At 28.8% G+C, this 15,579-nt stretch overlaps 3 protein-coding genes across 4 annotated transcripts; 1 reads left to right on the forward strand and 2 right to left on the reverse strand.

Moving 5' to 3' along the window:
• Nucleotides 1–544: 544 nt before the first annotated feature.
• Ge-1 (Enhancer of mRNA-decapping protein 4 homolog Ge-1) lies at nucleotides 545–6,658 on the forward strand. Of its 2 annotated transcripts, XM_015334125.2 has the most exons (9): nucleotides 545–722; nucleotides 817–893; nucleotides 1,199–1,404; nucleotides 1,477–1,856; nucleotides 1,937–2,202; nucleotides 2,274–3,934; nucleotides 4,034–4,241; nucleotides 4,332–4,628; nucleotides 4,733–6,658. In XM_015334125.2, the coding sequence occupies exons 2-9, from the start codon at nucleotides 841–843 to the stop codon at nucleotides 4,920–4,922; spliced, it is 3,261 nt and encodes a 1,086-aa protein (XP_015189611.1). In that variant the 5' UTR covers nucleotides 545–722; nucleotides 817–840; the 3' UTR covers nucleotides 4,923–6,658. The 2 variants fall into 2 exon arrangements, with proteins under 2 accessions (XP_015189611.1, XP_015189601.1); XM_015334115.2 differs by lacking the exon at nucleotides 545–722 and having other exon boundaries at nucleotides 729–893.
• Nucleotides 6,478–8,055, reverse strand: LOC107073456 (rRNA-processing protein UTP23 homolog). Its single transcript, XM_015334136.2, is given in 5 exon segments — nucleotides 6,478–7,110; nucleotides 7,112–7,152; nucleotides 7,155–7,386; nucleotides 7,458–7,690; nucleotides 7,793–8,055. Coding segments are annotated over 5 exon segments (774 nt in total). The 5' UTR covers nucleotides 7,913–8,055; the 3' UTR covers nucleotides 6,478–6,962.
• A 305-nt stretch (nucleotides 8,056–8,360) lies between these two features.
• On the reverse strand, nucleotides 8,361–15,494 carry LOC107073463 (ras GTPase-activating-like protein IQGAP1). The gene is given in 15 exon segments (XM_015334144.2): nucleotides 8,361–9,346; nucleotides 9,453–9,734; nucleotides 9,810–10,083; nucleotides 10,182–10,311; nucleotides 10,384–10,563; nucleotides 10,638–12,812; nucleotides 12,814–13,193; nucleotides 13,278–13,440; nucleotides 13,507–13,598; nucleotides 13,688–13,772; nucleotides 13,863–13,997; nucleotides 14,089–14,391; nucleotides 14,474–14,708; nucleotides 14,815–14,953; nucleotides 15,336–15,494. Coding segments are annotated over 15 exon segments (4,971 nt in total). The 5' UTR covers nucleotides 15,376–15,494; the 3' UTR covers nucleotides 8,361–8,988.
• Nucleotides 15,495–15,579: the final 85 nt, after the last annotated feature.

Consider the following 15,579-nt stretch of genomic DNA (forward strand, 5'->3'; position numbering starts at 1 on the left):
TTATCCTTTAAAAACAATACGAAAAAAAAGATAATCCCCAATATTTTGAGAATCATTTTTTCGAATAAAAATTGAGAATATATCAAATTCCTTTATATAAAGATAAAATTAAAATAGTATTAGATTACATTTTAAATTAAAATCAAAATTAGTCTTCAATTCTGAGAATCTCATTGGTTGATAAGGTTAGAACTAAAGGAAATCCCCTTCTTTTAATTCGATCTTGGTGATTATCGATATCTCGTTCGACTATTTAAACTGCCATCTAGCGATAATATAAAAAAGTTAAAACATTTCCATTTCGATTTGGTTTTAATAATCAACGGCGAATGCTACTACTCGTAAAGTCTTATATTAGATTTTCATTCAATAATTTCAAATCTCTTTCACACATTGTGTAATATGTGGTCTCAACTAGGTGATTAAAAAAAAAGAAAGAAATAGGACACAGTAATGTTTTAAAATATAATAAGTTAATCGAATAAGGTCGGCGGTCGATTCGATATACACATATATATAAAAAATATATATATATATATATATATATATATATATATATATATATCTATATATATATATATTTATATATACACATATTATATATATTAAAAACAGGGTACGCACCTGCACAGTTCGATCAAATTTATGAACGAAGGTGAGAAAAAAATATCGCGCGTGTGTACCGACGGAGATAATGCAGTCAGGCGTGCCACCGGCTGGGGGTTAGAATCTTACGAATATACCTACTATAATATACATCTATTAAAAATTCTTAATATATCTTATTATTTCTCCTTTCGAATCGCTACTTTTCAGATATCTAAATATAACTACAGCAAAATGATTAAAACTGGAGAAGAAAATCTAGGACACTTGAAATATCCGCAGACAGTGTAAGTTCATATTATTTCTTTTCAAATTGATATCTGTCTTTTTTTTTCAATTAAAATATTTTCCTTGTCGTTCTAATTTCAAGGATTCAAAATCTTATCGAATTTTGTTATGAATTTTCATCTAAATCTTTCTGACTTTTTTTCAATTTTTTAACCTTTTTTGTTGATCTTGTCACTATCTCTCTCGTTCTCTCTCTCACTCTCCTTCTCTTTTTCTTGCTATTTCCAAGGACGAAACAATTAACATGATTGATGATGCTTTTAATTAATATTTTTTTTCTATATTATTGTTTTCTTTTATCCAGGGAATTCAGCGGACAAGAGGATCAACATTCGGTAGAATTGTATAGTCAAAATGTAACAATCATTCCATCATCGGGTGGCCACGATCATGGAAGTTCCAAAGTTAAATTAAAAAATATCGTTGACTTTACTTGGGAACATAATTTTTATACCGGTCAATTATTGGCTGTTCATATGTCTGGAAAATATTTAGCTTACGGTATCAAAGGTAATGAAATTTTACCATGAATGTAGTTTACACTTTGCTTACTTTTATTTCATATCATACATTTCTTTTTAGTTGGAACTGGAGGTGGAGTAGTACGGGTTGTATATAAAGAATTAGAACAAAGAGCGTTATTAAGAGGAATGCGTGGGGCTATACAAGATCTAGCTTTTGCTCATGTGTCAAATGCTATTTTAGCCTGCGTCGACTACTCAGGAAACCTCTTTATACATACTATTGAATCAACACCATCCGAACTATTATGTAACTTAGTATTACAAGTTGATGCTGAAGAATCATCTCCTACTAGTCATCGTGTTATTTGGTGTCCTTATATTCCCGAAGATGATCCATCGGATGGTGATGCAGTATCTAAACTATTGGTACTAACAAGGGGTTCTAAAGCAGAGCTATGGTCGGTTGCCAATGTTGCAGCTAGATTTAGATCTATAGAGGTGATTGTGTATTTCATCTGTATATTATGCCGTCTGAATATTACCTTAGACAGAAAATCGAACTCTTAAATGAATAATAGGCAACTGATCCAGCTGCAAAAGAAAGCGGCGGCATGATAGAAATTAATCAGCACTCAGGGATGATCATCGAGGCAACGTTTAGTCCCGATGGTACCGCCTTAGCTACAGCCAGTCTTGATGGAGAAGTCAAGTTCTTCCAGGTATATATGCACGGTAATTCTCATGGCACGACTCAACCGCATTGTTTACATAAATGGCAACCACACGGTGGACGTCCCATTTCTTGTCTATTTTTCCTCGACGATCATCAAACTTGTCAACCTGAGTAAGCAATTTTATTTTATTCTCAATAATACGTTTTATTCTATCCATATACAACTTTAATTTTTTACTTAGCGTACAATTCTGGAGATTCGCTATTACTGGCTGTGACAATAATTCAGAATTGAAAGTTTGGTCGTGCGAATTATGGACGTGTTTGCAAACTATTACATTTGCGCCAACTCCTTCGACTGGAAAAGTTCCTGTATTGAAAGCAGGCTTAGATCTTAGCGCCGGTTATCTTTTGTTGTCTGACATATATAATAAAGTTCTGTATATATTGAGTATTTGTAAAGTCAGTGGAGAGGCATTAGCGTGCGTAAGTACGATATCAGAATTTCTTCTGCCTTATCCGATCTTGAGTTTTGGAATAGTTGATGCTGGTCAAAGAAAAATGCGTCCAATGGGAGAATCATTGGAAGATCTTACTCAGTGCGAGGAAGAAACGGAGGAACAACTTGTTATAAGAATGTATCTAGTTCAACCTAAGTCACTGCAAGAATGTCATATAGCATTTAAGCCCGCCTCGCGAGTGAATGGCAATTGTCTCATGGATATGCTCATTCATGATTCCTTGGATTATTCGGAAGATTTACCAGATATTGGGATTGTTAATCACAATGGAATTTCAGGAGAAAATAGCGAAGAAGATCGTATGTTATCGGCTACGATCGAAAACACGAATAATCATAATACAGGATTAAATTTAATGACACCGGATGCATTTAGTTCACCGGCAAAGAAAGAAAACAACGATACAGAATCAAGTCCTCCTAGTCCTGAACTTGAAGACGTGATATCCGTTAGCCCCTCTCTGGCGCAGGCAGTACAAGCGTTGAACGCTTCGGATCCGCCCCTTGCGACGAGCGAATTAGAGGAGCATGCGCCAGCTAGTGGTGGTAGTAGTCCTAGTAGAGAAGTCAGAGAAATTCTATCACTTAGTAAACAAGAAGAGGAAGAAGCCGATTCTGAAAATAAAGAGGAAGCAGCGCCGAATACAGGAGAAGATTGGCCTAATATTCCAATGGTTTTATTAAAAGATGTCAATGTACATGCCATGAAGTCAGACTCTGAAGAATATCAAAATAAAGAAGATAATAATACTACACAAAGAAATACGACTAAGGATGAAACTAATTCGACGACTCACATTTCGTGCGAACAAGAGACTCAATGGCAAAAAACTGCAAATAATATTAACGTTACTGAAATAACTAATAAAATGGATTCCATTTTGGAAACTATTCAAGAGCAGTATCAAGAAATTAGAGAATTAAAAAATGAAGTAACGAGATTAAGACAGGAATCACCGATATCTACGCGTATTGAATCGGTTTTAGCAAGAGCATCGCAACAACAAACAGCAACGTTAGAACAATTGTATGGACAAATGAATCGTCAACGTGAATTATTAAATTCACTTGAAACAACGATTAAAGATAAAATAGAAAATATTTTACCGCGAATAGTTGAAGAAACGATTGAACCATTAAAACATCAACTACATTTGGACGTAACTCGCATGGACGATTTGTTGAAAGATAATTTAACTAAATTGATTAATAGTACACATATAAAGGATACATTGGCATTAGCTGCAGCCAATGCAGCTAAACCAGCACTTGATGTAGCTTTCAAAGACACTTTCACAAATATCCTTTTACCTGGCATGGAAAAAGCTTGCCAAAATATGTTCAAGCAAGTGCAAGATGCATTCGTCAAAGGTACCCGCGAATGTAAGCTATTGAATTTTTTTAATTATTTCTAACGACAAATTTATCTTTAAATTTGAAACGTCAATGTTAATATTATTCGTTTATTTTGTTTTTCTACAGACCTTCAAAACGTTGATTCTATTATGGATAAGCAATATAAACAACGAAATGAACAACAAACCGAAGCACTTTCATTGTCAGTACGCGAAGAAATTCGAAATGAATTTTCTCGAGGAATATCTTCCATGCAAGAGGATACTGTACGTATAGTTCGAGAATCGATCAGGGAAAACTTAAATCAACAATTGAACGAAATTTCTGGTGTACGGTACGGTTATTTCAATTATTATTTTCATATTATTATTTAATAATGTTCATTATATATGATAGAGATATATTATCTCGTTTACATACACAGTTCACGGGCCACGACTCCTGCAACAATATCTGTACCTGCAGTTGCCGATGCACAAGCTCGAGTTATATCTTTACTGCAAAGAGGTCAATTAAATGCTGCTTTCCAACAAGCTTTAAGTGCTAGCGATTTGGGATTAGTCGTTTTAGCTTGTGAAAGGACTGAACCATCGAGAGTATTTTCTTCTCCTCTTGGACCTCAGGGTCAAGGCACTAGATGTATTTTACAGCAACCGGTATTATTATCATTAGTCCAACAACTCTCTGCCGATTTAGGACATCGTACAGAACTTAAACACAGGTATTTTTACAAATTTAAATATGATTTTTTTCTTCTTTTTCGTATAAAATAACACTGCAATAAAATATGTAAATTTTAAAATGAAATAATTTTTTTTTTCATAGGTGGTTAGAAGAAGCTATATTGAATTTAGATCCAACTGATCCAGTAACTCGAGAGCACATGGGTACTGTGTTAATGACTTTACAAAGTCAATTAGCTGCTTTTCTAACAGCAAATCCAAATCACCGATCATCTCGACAAATGAAAATGTTAGCCATGGCAGCACGCGCTTTATTAGCTCAACATCCTTGACCTACAATGTGTCTTCAATAAGCACATTTTTGTATAATATAAGGTTCTTATCTTTCGTCAAAGAGAGAAAAAAAGGGAGAAGAAGAGAAAGACGTGTTAGTCTAAAAGCAATATCGCCAATGCGAGTTTAAGACTGACATTAGTTCACATGAAATGTGAAAGAAATATTGTATTAATGTACGTTGTAATTTTATTATTTTACTGAAATATTGTTTTTTATTATTTGCAAAGTACCGTACTTTGTAAAATATCACGATTAAAATATTTTCGTGTTAGTATTTTCATATATATAGAAATAGATTTAAAAAAAAAAACTTCTGAAAAATATTTCATTTCGTCTCAATAATTTTGATTTACATTGAAAAAAGTATTTTTTTGTTTACAATAATTTCATTATTTCTTTTCCAATTAATTTCTTTTACTTTCATGTGAATTTTATACAACAAAAAAGAAGATTTCAATGTCAACAGAAATTGTATAAAAAAAAAGAAGTAAATAAGAGTAATAACCTATTTTACATTTGTTACTTATAATAATGTTCGAAAAAATTTTTAATTGGCTAATAATTATATATAAATATATATAGACAGTGCACTTAAGTGCATTCAATTCATGACGTGATCTAATGTATTTTGGATATACTTATAAATTTAAAACAATTCTAGACATTTTTTTTAATTTGTATTATCTTTAGCTCTTTTTGTAGGATACACGTGTACTTTGCATTGCCATTATTTTAATGTTATTTTTCTCTAAATTTACTTATTTCTTTTCTTTTTATAATGTACATATTATACTACTATTACTATTACCTTGAACTAACCATTTTTATTTCATCTAGTGTGAATCAAAATGTTTCACGTTATATTTAGATTATAAGAGAGAAAATAATGCAACACTAAAGTGAAAGAAAAAAAAAGGTACATAAATTATAATGCAATTTTCATAAAGCTAAAAAATTATATATATATATATATATACATATACATATATATGTATATGTATGTGTATATATATAATTACAACAAAAAAACACCATACATTATTCATTAGATTTATAAATACCTAGACATTTTCTTTTTAATAATTTTTCAAAGTTTATAACATTTTGAAATACATTATATCATTTGCATGTACACGCATGTCAATGTTCCATATAATGTTGAAAATGTTTCTTGTATCTTTTAAGAAAATATGTACATAATATAGCGTTTACATTCATTTTCTGACGATCGTCTTTATATCTTATTTACATATATATTCTTTCTACGACGCAAATATTTCCTAATTCCAAATATTATTCCTTATATATACATACGTTAGGACAGGGGCTTCTCAAAGTATGAAAAGCCTCACCAAGTGGAAAAGTTTGAGAAGTCCTAATTTAGAAGATAGTAATTTTAATACTACACGTAGGAATTACTGTATAATTTGTTTTTCAAAGAATTTTATCAACATTTCTAATCTTTCCAACATAGAATACAATAACTAATATTTTCATAATATTACAAATTATATATAAATATAAATATACGGCAAGTTACACATGAAAATATTGTAAGGAATGTTGAAAATCATAATGTATTTTTGATCATTTTTTTACATCAATTGTGTATCATAGACAGCATGACATTATATACATAAGCAATAATCTTCCATGCTTCTAAGTAAATAAATCTCGGGCTTTTATCATGTTTGTTAAATAGAGAATCAATTAAAAACAAATTATTGCCATATTTTGGTATTATACTTCATGCGTATATTATATTTGGATGTATTTCTATAAAATGAACGATTTATAAATAGCGTGTATAATGTATTTTAAAACTAACTGACTGTTAACGAGTACATTTTTTATGTCATCGACAGCAAAATGATAGATGTGTTCCAGCTTGAACCAGCCAAAGTTAAAACAAATATTTTATTCTTAATAAAATAAATTGAGATATTGTATTATGAATAAAAACAAAAAAGAAAAAACAAATAAGAAAATGATATGCTAGATCAATCGTTACCGTTATTGATATGAGGTAAATACTGTCACGATGATTGAGTTTTATTTGAAAGTTCAGCGACTAGAGCTTCTTTAACATGTGCAGCTATTTTAATTTTTTTCTTTTTCTTAATTTTTCCAGATTTTGGTTTATTCGATACTGTTGGTACCGTTTGTACTTTCTTCTTCTTTTTTTAAACAGCTAAGTGGATTTGGACCACCCTTCTTATACTTCTTTTTCTTTTTGGTTCAATTTCCTTTATTAAACCTGCCTCTTTCTTTAACGTCTGCATATTCTCTTTCTCCCATGTACTCATTCCTAAATTACTTTTAATGCTTTCAGCATATTTTTGACTCGCCTCCGAAGGAGTTTCCAAAGTAGGTGCTTTACCATGGAGATATAATAAAGGCACACCAGGAATTTGTCTCAATTCATTTTGTAAATCACGATCTTGTGTTGCAATAATATATCTATGCAATAAATATTAACATATTATTTACTTTCTAACATTCGATGTAAATAACAAAAATGTTAAACTCACCTAGAAGAATTATCTTTTCCTATCATAGACCTCAAACATTTAGAACCTGGTATCGGTTTCTTCTCGTGTCCACATCTATGAACTGCATATCGTTTAATTATATGCATTGCACCTACAATACCTTTTGAAAAGGAACCTAATTTTTCTACTTCTAAAATGATGCATGCCGTAGTCAATAATTTAGTTTCTGCTTGAAAATATTTAGGTAATTGATCTTGGATATTGAATTTGTTCTAAAACAAGTATATTAAAAAAGAATAAAATTATTTATAATCTATAAATATTTTTGTACAATAGCTCTATGTAATAATAATTGATCTAAGCAATATACTAACCTCTAATGCAGCAAATGCAAATGTTCCATCGATGAGTATTTGATAAGGTTGTCTAAATTTAAAATTGTTTATGTAAAAGGCTAAATGTTTCCTGGCTTTTTTATGTCGTGACGTTTTCATTTTGTTTTAAATTATTTAATAATTTTATTTAACAAGTTTAATAAATCAATGTTTGTTTACGCCATAAATATTCACACAACCTTCTTGTAAACACAACTTAACTAACTTTCGAGGTTATGTTACATGTGAAACATGTGTGACACTTGTATAACGAGAAAATTCCTGAAAGGTTATTCCGTTTAAATTATATGTATAAATTATTATATATAAAATGTTTAGCGCGCCATAAGCTTTAAGAAAATTATTATTAAATTATAATATTTTGACTGTGAGATAGAAGTTTTCGAATAGTCACTGCAAACCTTTACTTTATATGAAATTGATGGAGTTTATTATGTTCAGCAATACTATTAGAAAAATATAATAAAACAACTTTTTTAAACGAATTGCATATAAATTTTTTTTATTAAATTTTTATAAAAACTTATAAAATATTTATAAAAACTTATTGTTTATATTATTAATCATTGTATTATTATTTTACTTTTATCATATTATATTATATTATATTTTATCAATTATTTATTATATAAAACAAATTTTTCTTTTTAACATGATACAAAAATGTTTTGATCTCTTAATTATGTATAGAGGCTGCTTAATTTATTATAGTTGAGTGTTGCCTATGTACATTTATGTATATTTTTGTAAAAAAATAGTTTATAATGTATGTAATATTATGGTACGAAGCTGTAGATAGTGTTATATGACTGTATATAATCGGGCGTGTATGCATTTTGAATAGGAAAAGTATAAAAGCTATAATAAGAAATGCATAAGTGTGTGTATAATTTCTAGTATTTAGTACCTAGTTTGCTAATAAGTAGAAAAGATAGAACGCGTTGAATTAGTTTTCCATGGCAGTTGTTTAATTATTTTTTAATTTGTTTTAATTAGATTCAAAAAAATTATGGTAATGTTTTTATTAAGAAATGTGTATAAAATTGATTTCATTTGTTTGTTTTTTTTTAAATTTATGTATAGCACGTAATTTTTATAAAAAAAAAGAAAAAAAAACAATGCGTCAAATTATAAAATCATTTACTTCTTCATTATACTTTGTTTATCCAAACTTCTTAGATTTTACCATAAAATTTCTTATTCAACAAATACAAAAGTAAATTTACATTGACTTTGGCTTTTCCAAACATGTCCATTATCGCTGAACCTTCGTATTGTAATTCAAGTAATTTTTGAATATCGATGTTTACCTTTTCCATGTTTACTCCCATAAATTTACAATGTACAGTAAAAAGGCCATTATATTCTGTAGGACTTATTTCAAAAAGGACGTTTTTCCATTGAGAAAGTGGAAGACCGTCTACTTCTAAGAGTACACCTTTCTCTTGCAATTTCGCAGCTGAATACTTTAATGTCATTTTGGATTTTAATTTTCTATGATCTTTTTGTGCCATGTGTAATGCTCGAATGGATCTGCAACATTAATTACTTTTTAATATTTTAAGTTCAATAAAAATCTAACTATTAATACTGTGACAATATAAAAATATTTATATTTATATGTAATATATGCATATACCCTTTTCCAGTATGTAAATTTTCTAAACACTTTTGTATATATTTATTGTAATATTCGACTTGTTCTTGATAATATCTGGTTTTCTCTTCTAAACTCCGTTTAGTTATATGTAAAGTTTTAAGTTCGTTATTTCTTATGATTCTATATTTTCCCTTATTACAAAGATCTTTTGCAACTGCCGTTATAATATTTTGATAACCGTCCTCCTTACTGACCCATCCTCCAAGTCGTAATTTATTCAGATATACGGATAATTGAAACTTGCAATCATTCAATGATGAGCTATAAATAAAAAAGAAAAAGTTAGTTTTATTTCATCGAAAAATAATCAAAAAATAAACAAACCAAAATTATTACCTTTTATGACTAATGTTCAACATAGGCGACACGGAATTGTATTTTGAAGTGTTCAATATTTTGTTGTCTACAGGAGAAGATGTAATTGCTAAAGCATCGACTAACGTCGGACCCTTTAAAAATTGAAGCACAGAAACCAAAAGCTCTTTAGTTTTAATAAATAATTTACTTAAATTCGTATCTTCATCTTCTGGAATCTCAAATTTATTTGTAAGCACCAAACACACTTCTGTTTTGCCAAGTCTCGCCAAATTTCCTTCGCACATCGTATCAGCTAAATCATTCCAAAAAAATATTAAATTAATTTAAATATAAATTAATTCTTTAAATGTTTTTCTTTTCTTTTTAATTCATTCATTACATTATTCTTACATATTCCTAATAACGATGCTACGGTTGGTGCAGATTCTAAATCATCTAATAAATCGTGAAGCGGATCTAATGGATCAGGTGCTATTTGATCTTGATATTTTAACATTAGACAATGTGTATCACAAATTTCCTGAAACATATATATATTATTTTGTTATTATATTTTAATAATTTATTATTTATTTATTTATTTATTACTTGCCTGTAAAGAAATATAAATTTCTGGTTTATGTATGAGCGTAGCTTCTGTGTATTCGTGAATACTAAAATGTTCTTCTAGGTCTTCTATTTGGCAACAATATCGGAAAAATTTTTTAAATTTTTCGTGACACTCGATAATAAATGGATTCAAACAATTCAAGTGCGTAGCTTCTTCACCAAACTGAAATATTTAATATGTGTAGTAAGCACATAAAAAATGATTTATATTACATTAATTTAATAAAAAATATTTACTCCTTTTTTGGAAGCAGCAAATTGTAATATTTTGGCTATGCAAGCTAAATTTCTTCTTTGATCGTTCAATAGCGTCCTATCAACTGGTAATGTAATGATATCAAAAGCATCTGGTGCTACAATGGCAGCATTTATAAATTGATAATAAATTAAATTTCCAACTACTTTTAAAATATCTTTTTCTGGACTATTTGGAAATTTTTCTCTTAACGTATCGTGTAATACTTTGGCCACGTACAACATTCCATAAGGTATTAAATTACGGGATTCGGTTATTTTTGTTAAAAATTCTAACGCAGTTTTTCTTAGCACATTAACACTTTCGTTCAATCTTTTTCTTACAGGTTCGTAAGTTAATGCTTCTTGATGGGATACGGTATATGGAAGACTCTGAGCTTCACCAGTTTCCATTTCCAATTGATTTCTCCAACATTTGTAAGCATCCACAGGATTTGTTTCTATCGCCAGAGTCTTGTCAGATATAATATTTTCTATTAAGGGTCCAACTATTTGTCTTAATGCTCGTTGACCATTTAATTGTCTGGCATAATTCACTACTAATTTTAATACCAACGGATCTCCAGTAACAACTTCAGACGGTTTTTGAAATTTACATCTTATTTCTTCTTGTAACGCGCTGCCAAAAAGCTTCAATAACAAATATTCTTCTCTGATATTTGATCCAAAATTGAATAATGTCAAAATGACATTTTGTAAAAATTTGTTTGTTTTACTTTGCGGCAATAAAAATAATAATTTAGATAAATATGATGGATTAGTTTGTAACGTGTAAAATAAATGTTGATAACCCTCGAGTTTTTTACGGCCTTCCTTAGTCAACGATTTCAATCCTTTTTGTGTTGACAAATTATCCGGTATTCCCGAACTTTTATTATCCTTATTATTTCTCTGTTTCGCAAGATTTTCTAAACTTTTACCATGCGTAACTACATCCTGCAAAGTTATTCTATTTTGAATCAATAAACCAATTTTAATATCCATACTGTCTAATTGTTGCGACAAGTTCTGATTGTGTCTTATAATTTGAACGACTTCGTGTTTTAAATGCTGTAATTGTAAATCCTTGTCGTAATCTTGGGCGTTGAAATTTAAAATTGCAGAAAAATGTCTGACCACAGGAAACGGCGGTTTTTCCATATGTAATAATGAATTGAAAGCTCTTCTAGCTGCTCGTCCACGCCAAAGAGCCTGGATCTTTATGATTTGTGGTTCATAATCTCGATATATGTCTAGCACATCAATATATTCGGTCTTCATTAGTTTAGTGGTATTATTTTGATAAGAGAATAAATCATTTTTTGCGTGTATTTGATTGAGTAATGCAATATAACGTTTCCGTTGCAATATACCTCTCCACCATGCTTGTATTTTTATTATTTTTTTATTATTGAAATAATTTAATTTATATTTCTTACGTAATAAATATCCTCGAATTCGAGCTTGCATCCTAATAACCATACATTCTTTAATCGTTAAGTAGTTATGCAGATCTTCCATCGGATAATATTTTTGTATATATTTAACATCATTCTCAGTGACGTAATGAGTTTCTGAAAAATCTTCAGGTAAATCCCATGTGACTGTACGTTCTTTTATATTCAAATATGCTTCGATATTTTCACTAGAGATGTATGTAATAAACGGGCAATGATATTTTTCAAGCTTTACTTTTCTTAAATTACAAAATATATTAAACTTATTCTTTTTAATTTCATCCGAATCTTGTTCTACCCATTTCGTCATATATACCTCATGACATAAATCCTGTCGCATAAAATCATCCAGATTATTCTGATCCAGACAATCGTTAATTGTAGCATGCCATTTGATTGAACGTTCAATTTCGATGTCTGCTATTTCAATACGCTTCATTGCTTCCTCCACCTCTGACAAACATAAGTTATGATCATAGGTCGTTTTCTTTGAAGCAATATTTTTTAGCAATTTGAAAACATGTGTAGGATCCATAGAAGTTAACGACCAAAGTAACATTAATTCTAATTCAGCAAAAGCTTCAGTTACAGTATATGGATTATTATCTTTCAAGGCTACATTCAATTGTGTCAATGCTTGCATTACTTTGTTATCTTGTTTATACTCTTCATTGGAAATTTCGATACAGTCTTGTATATCATTATACGTTAATATATTACATACTATTTGGCGTTTGGACAGTTTTTTTAAGGCGTAAATTTTGTAACGCACAAAAATATTTCATCTTATATTCATCAATTAAGTTCATAACATGCGCATCAGGATTTTTGAGAGCATCGTAAACTGCATATGCATCTCCTTGATCCACTGCTTTAGAAATTGCTGCTATTGCTGACAATACTTTAATACTAACAACTATATCATTATAAGTAAGATCCGTCCCACATTCCATAAGATCAATTTTCATTTCTTCATAATATAAAGGCAGAGCAAATTTATCTACATTAGTTAATTCAAGATATGGATTTTTTAAAGCCTTATAAAATTCGGTTACTCCACCATCCAGTAAAGTATCATTTAAAAATCTTAAAGCTTCTTTACCTGAAATATAAAGATAAATATAACGTGCGTATACTTTTCTAATATTCATTTAAATATATATAAATATCGGTGGAGATAACTAACGTTTTTGAATTTTAAGTACTTCATCATTCGCTGAGTCAATAGTATTTTGCAGTAAATATTGCCAATGATGATTCATTTCAGAATAATTATTATACCATTCGGGACTTTCTATTAATTGCGATAATTTTTCCTTATAAACTTCTACATTGCTAGGTGTGATATTCTAAAAAATAAATTAAAATAACTAAATATTTTAATGATTTGAATAAAAAATATTTCTGTAACTTACCTGTAAATGTAATGCAGGTGCTTCTAAGGCTATGATTAATCTGTCATTATTCATTTGAATTGATTCAATAATATTTTTTCCTGCTTGTTGAACTATTTGCAACAATTTAATGATCATTAGTTAATATCATATGATGTTATATATACAAAAAAAAACATATTTAAACAAATTGTAAGCATACCATTCACATGATTGATATGACCCTGAATTTCTGCCTGAGTTAATAGTTCATCGTATGCATCTGGTACATAACTGTCATTCAAAGACTATACAAAAATATAATGTAACATAAATTTCATAATTACATCAATATTGTAATTTTATTAGTATTTAAAATATTTTTGAATATAACTTACTCTGTTAAGCGCAGCTTGTCTTTTACTATCTTGTGCGTCATACAAAGCTTCCAAATAATCTTGAATATATTCAATATAAATGTTATTTAACTGTGCTGCCTTCTCTTGTAAAGTATTTAACATCACAACTTGATCCTTGAATTTTATATTCACAACTTAATAATAGATAAAAAAAATCAATTCGTTTAAAAGTCCAATACACTTATATGATAATTTTCAATCTTACTTTTTTAGTAATAGCTTCGTTTATAGCTATTACTGCTGCATGAAGCGCAGCTATATCCACAGCTATACTATTAGTTAATAGGCCACCAATTTTTTGAAACGATGGCATTTGAATACCATATTTGCGTAATTCTTTACTGACAGCATCAATTTCTTCATCTGTAAAATTAACTTTTCCATACAAGTCTTGAATTTTAGGTGCTTTTCCTAGTTTAAATAAGTGTGTACTAAGTGCATGTATACAATATATTAAACGTGGCATATTCTTCTTGTCGTATATGTCTGTCGTTTCAGGTTGGAATGTCTGAAAAAATATAAATAATATAAATACATTCATTTGTTTTATATTAAACATTCAACATTTATAAATACAAATGTTAACATACAAAAGGTAACTCCATCGACTGAAGACATTTTAAAAAATAATTAATATTATCAGTATGTCTAAACTGTAATCCATTAAGTTGATATTTTCGCTGATCGGAATCATAAATTTTGTGTGAAGGAAAAATTTCTGGAGCTATAAAATGACCTAATTTTGCCAAATAAACACCATTTCTTAAATTTTCTTCTAATTCTGTTGTTGGAGGAAGGTTTTCTTTTATACATGCTTCTATCCATCTAAAGAAATAAAAATAAAATATAATTTTAACAGTATTACAATTTATTATTAATCTTTTATTATATGCATAATATTTTAATTTAAACGGACATTATAATAAATTACTTTTTTGCTTCCTCTAAATGACAAAGGTATTCATAAGCAAGTAACTTTTCTCTTTGTTCATCCATTTCTTCAGCTGTTTTGCGAACATCATTTCCTTCAATAATTCCTTTGAGTGATTTATCTTGAATGATGCACTTATCTATTTATAATAAAATATATTTTTATAATATTTATTTCTAACATATTTTATTATGTATGCTATGACACAATAATAATAATAATGTTTGTGTGTATGCTAAGTCAAACTATTATCAACCTGCTTGTCATTTTCACAAATTGAAGTAAATATTTATTATAATCGTAACAATTTTATTTTATTACTTCAGGCATAAATAAATGTTAAAATAATTATAAACATTATAATAGGATAAAAAGAATTAATGTTAATTAATATAATAAAATATCATAACACTTGTTATTACCTATAAATACACAACACAACATTACGTACAAGCAAATGTTTTAAAACACTTTAATTAAAAATAAAATGGAAGAATATTTTTATTTGTCAATAAACTTACCTTTTTCATAATTAATGAAGTTACGTGAAGCATTAATCATATTTTTCAACTAAAAACAATATATTATATACATAAGATCACGAAGAAAGCACGTAATTATTTTGTGGTATACGTTAAATTAATCAATTTGAAAATATCACCGGATATTTTACCAAACTAGGCCTACCAACTGTTATGTTTTACTAAATAAATATTTCCAAATTTTGTCTTTTTCCATAGTAATATTTTTTGTTATATAAATAAA

Source organism: Polistes dominula, unplaced genomic scaffold (assembly GCF_049000335.1).
Source record: "Polistes dominula isolate Pdom_NZ unplaced genomic scaffold, Pdom_raw_medaka contig_31, whole genome shotgun sequence".
Lineage (NCBI taxonomy): Eukaryota > Metazoa > Arthropoda > Insecta > Hymenoptera > Vespidae > Polistes > Polistes dominula.

Coding starts and splice junctions, on each gene's coding strand:
- Ge-1 (XM_015334125.2), top strand. CDS start 841: ATGATTAAAACTGGAGAAGAAAATCTAGGACACTTGAAATATCCGCAG. Junction 1,405..1,476: donor TTTAGCTTACGGTATCAAAG/GTAATGAAATTT, acceptor ATTTCTTTTTAG/TTGGAACTGGAGGTGGAGTA. Junction 1,857..1,936: donor CTAGATTTAGATCTATAGAG/GTGATTGTGTAT, acceptor AATGAATAATAG/GCAACTGATCCAGCTGCAAA.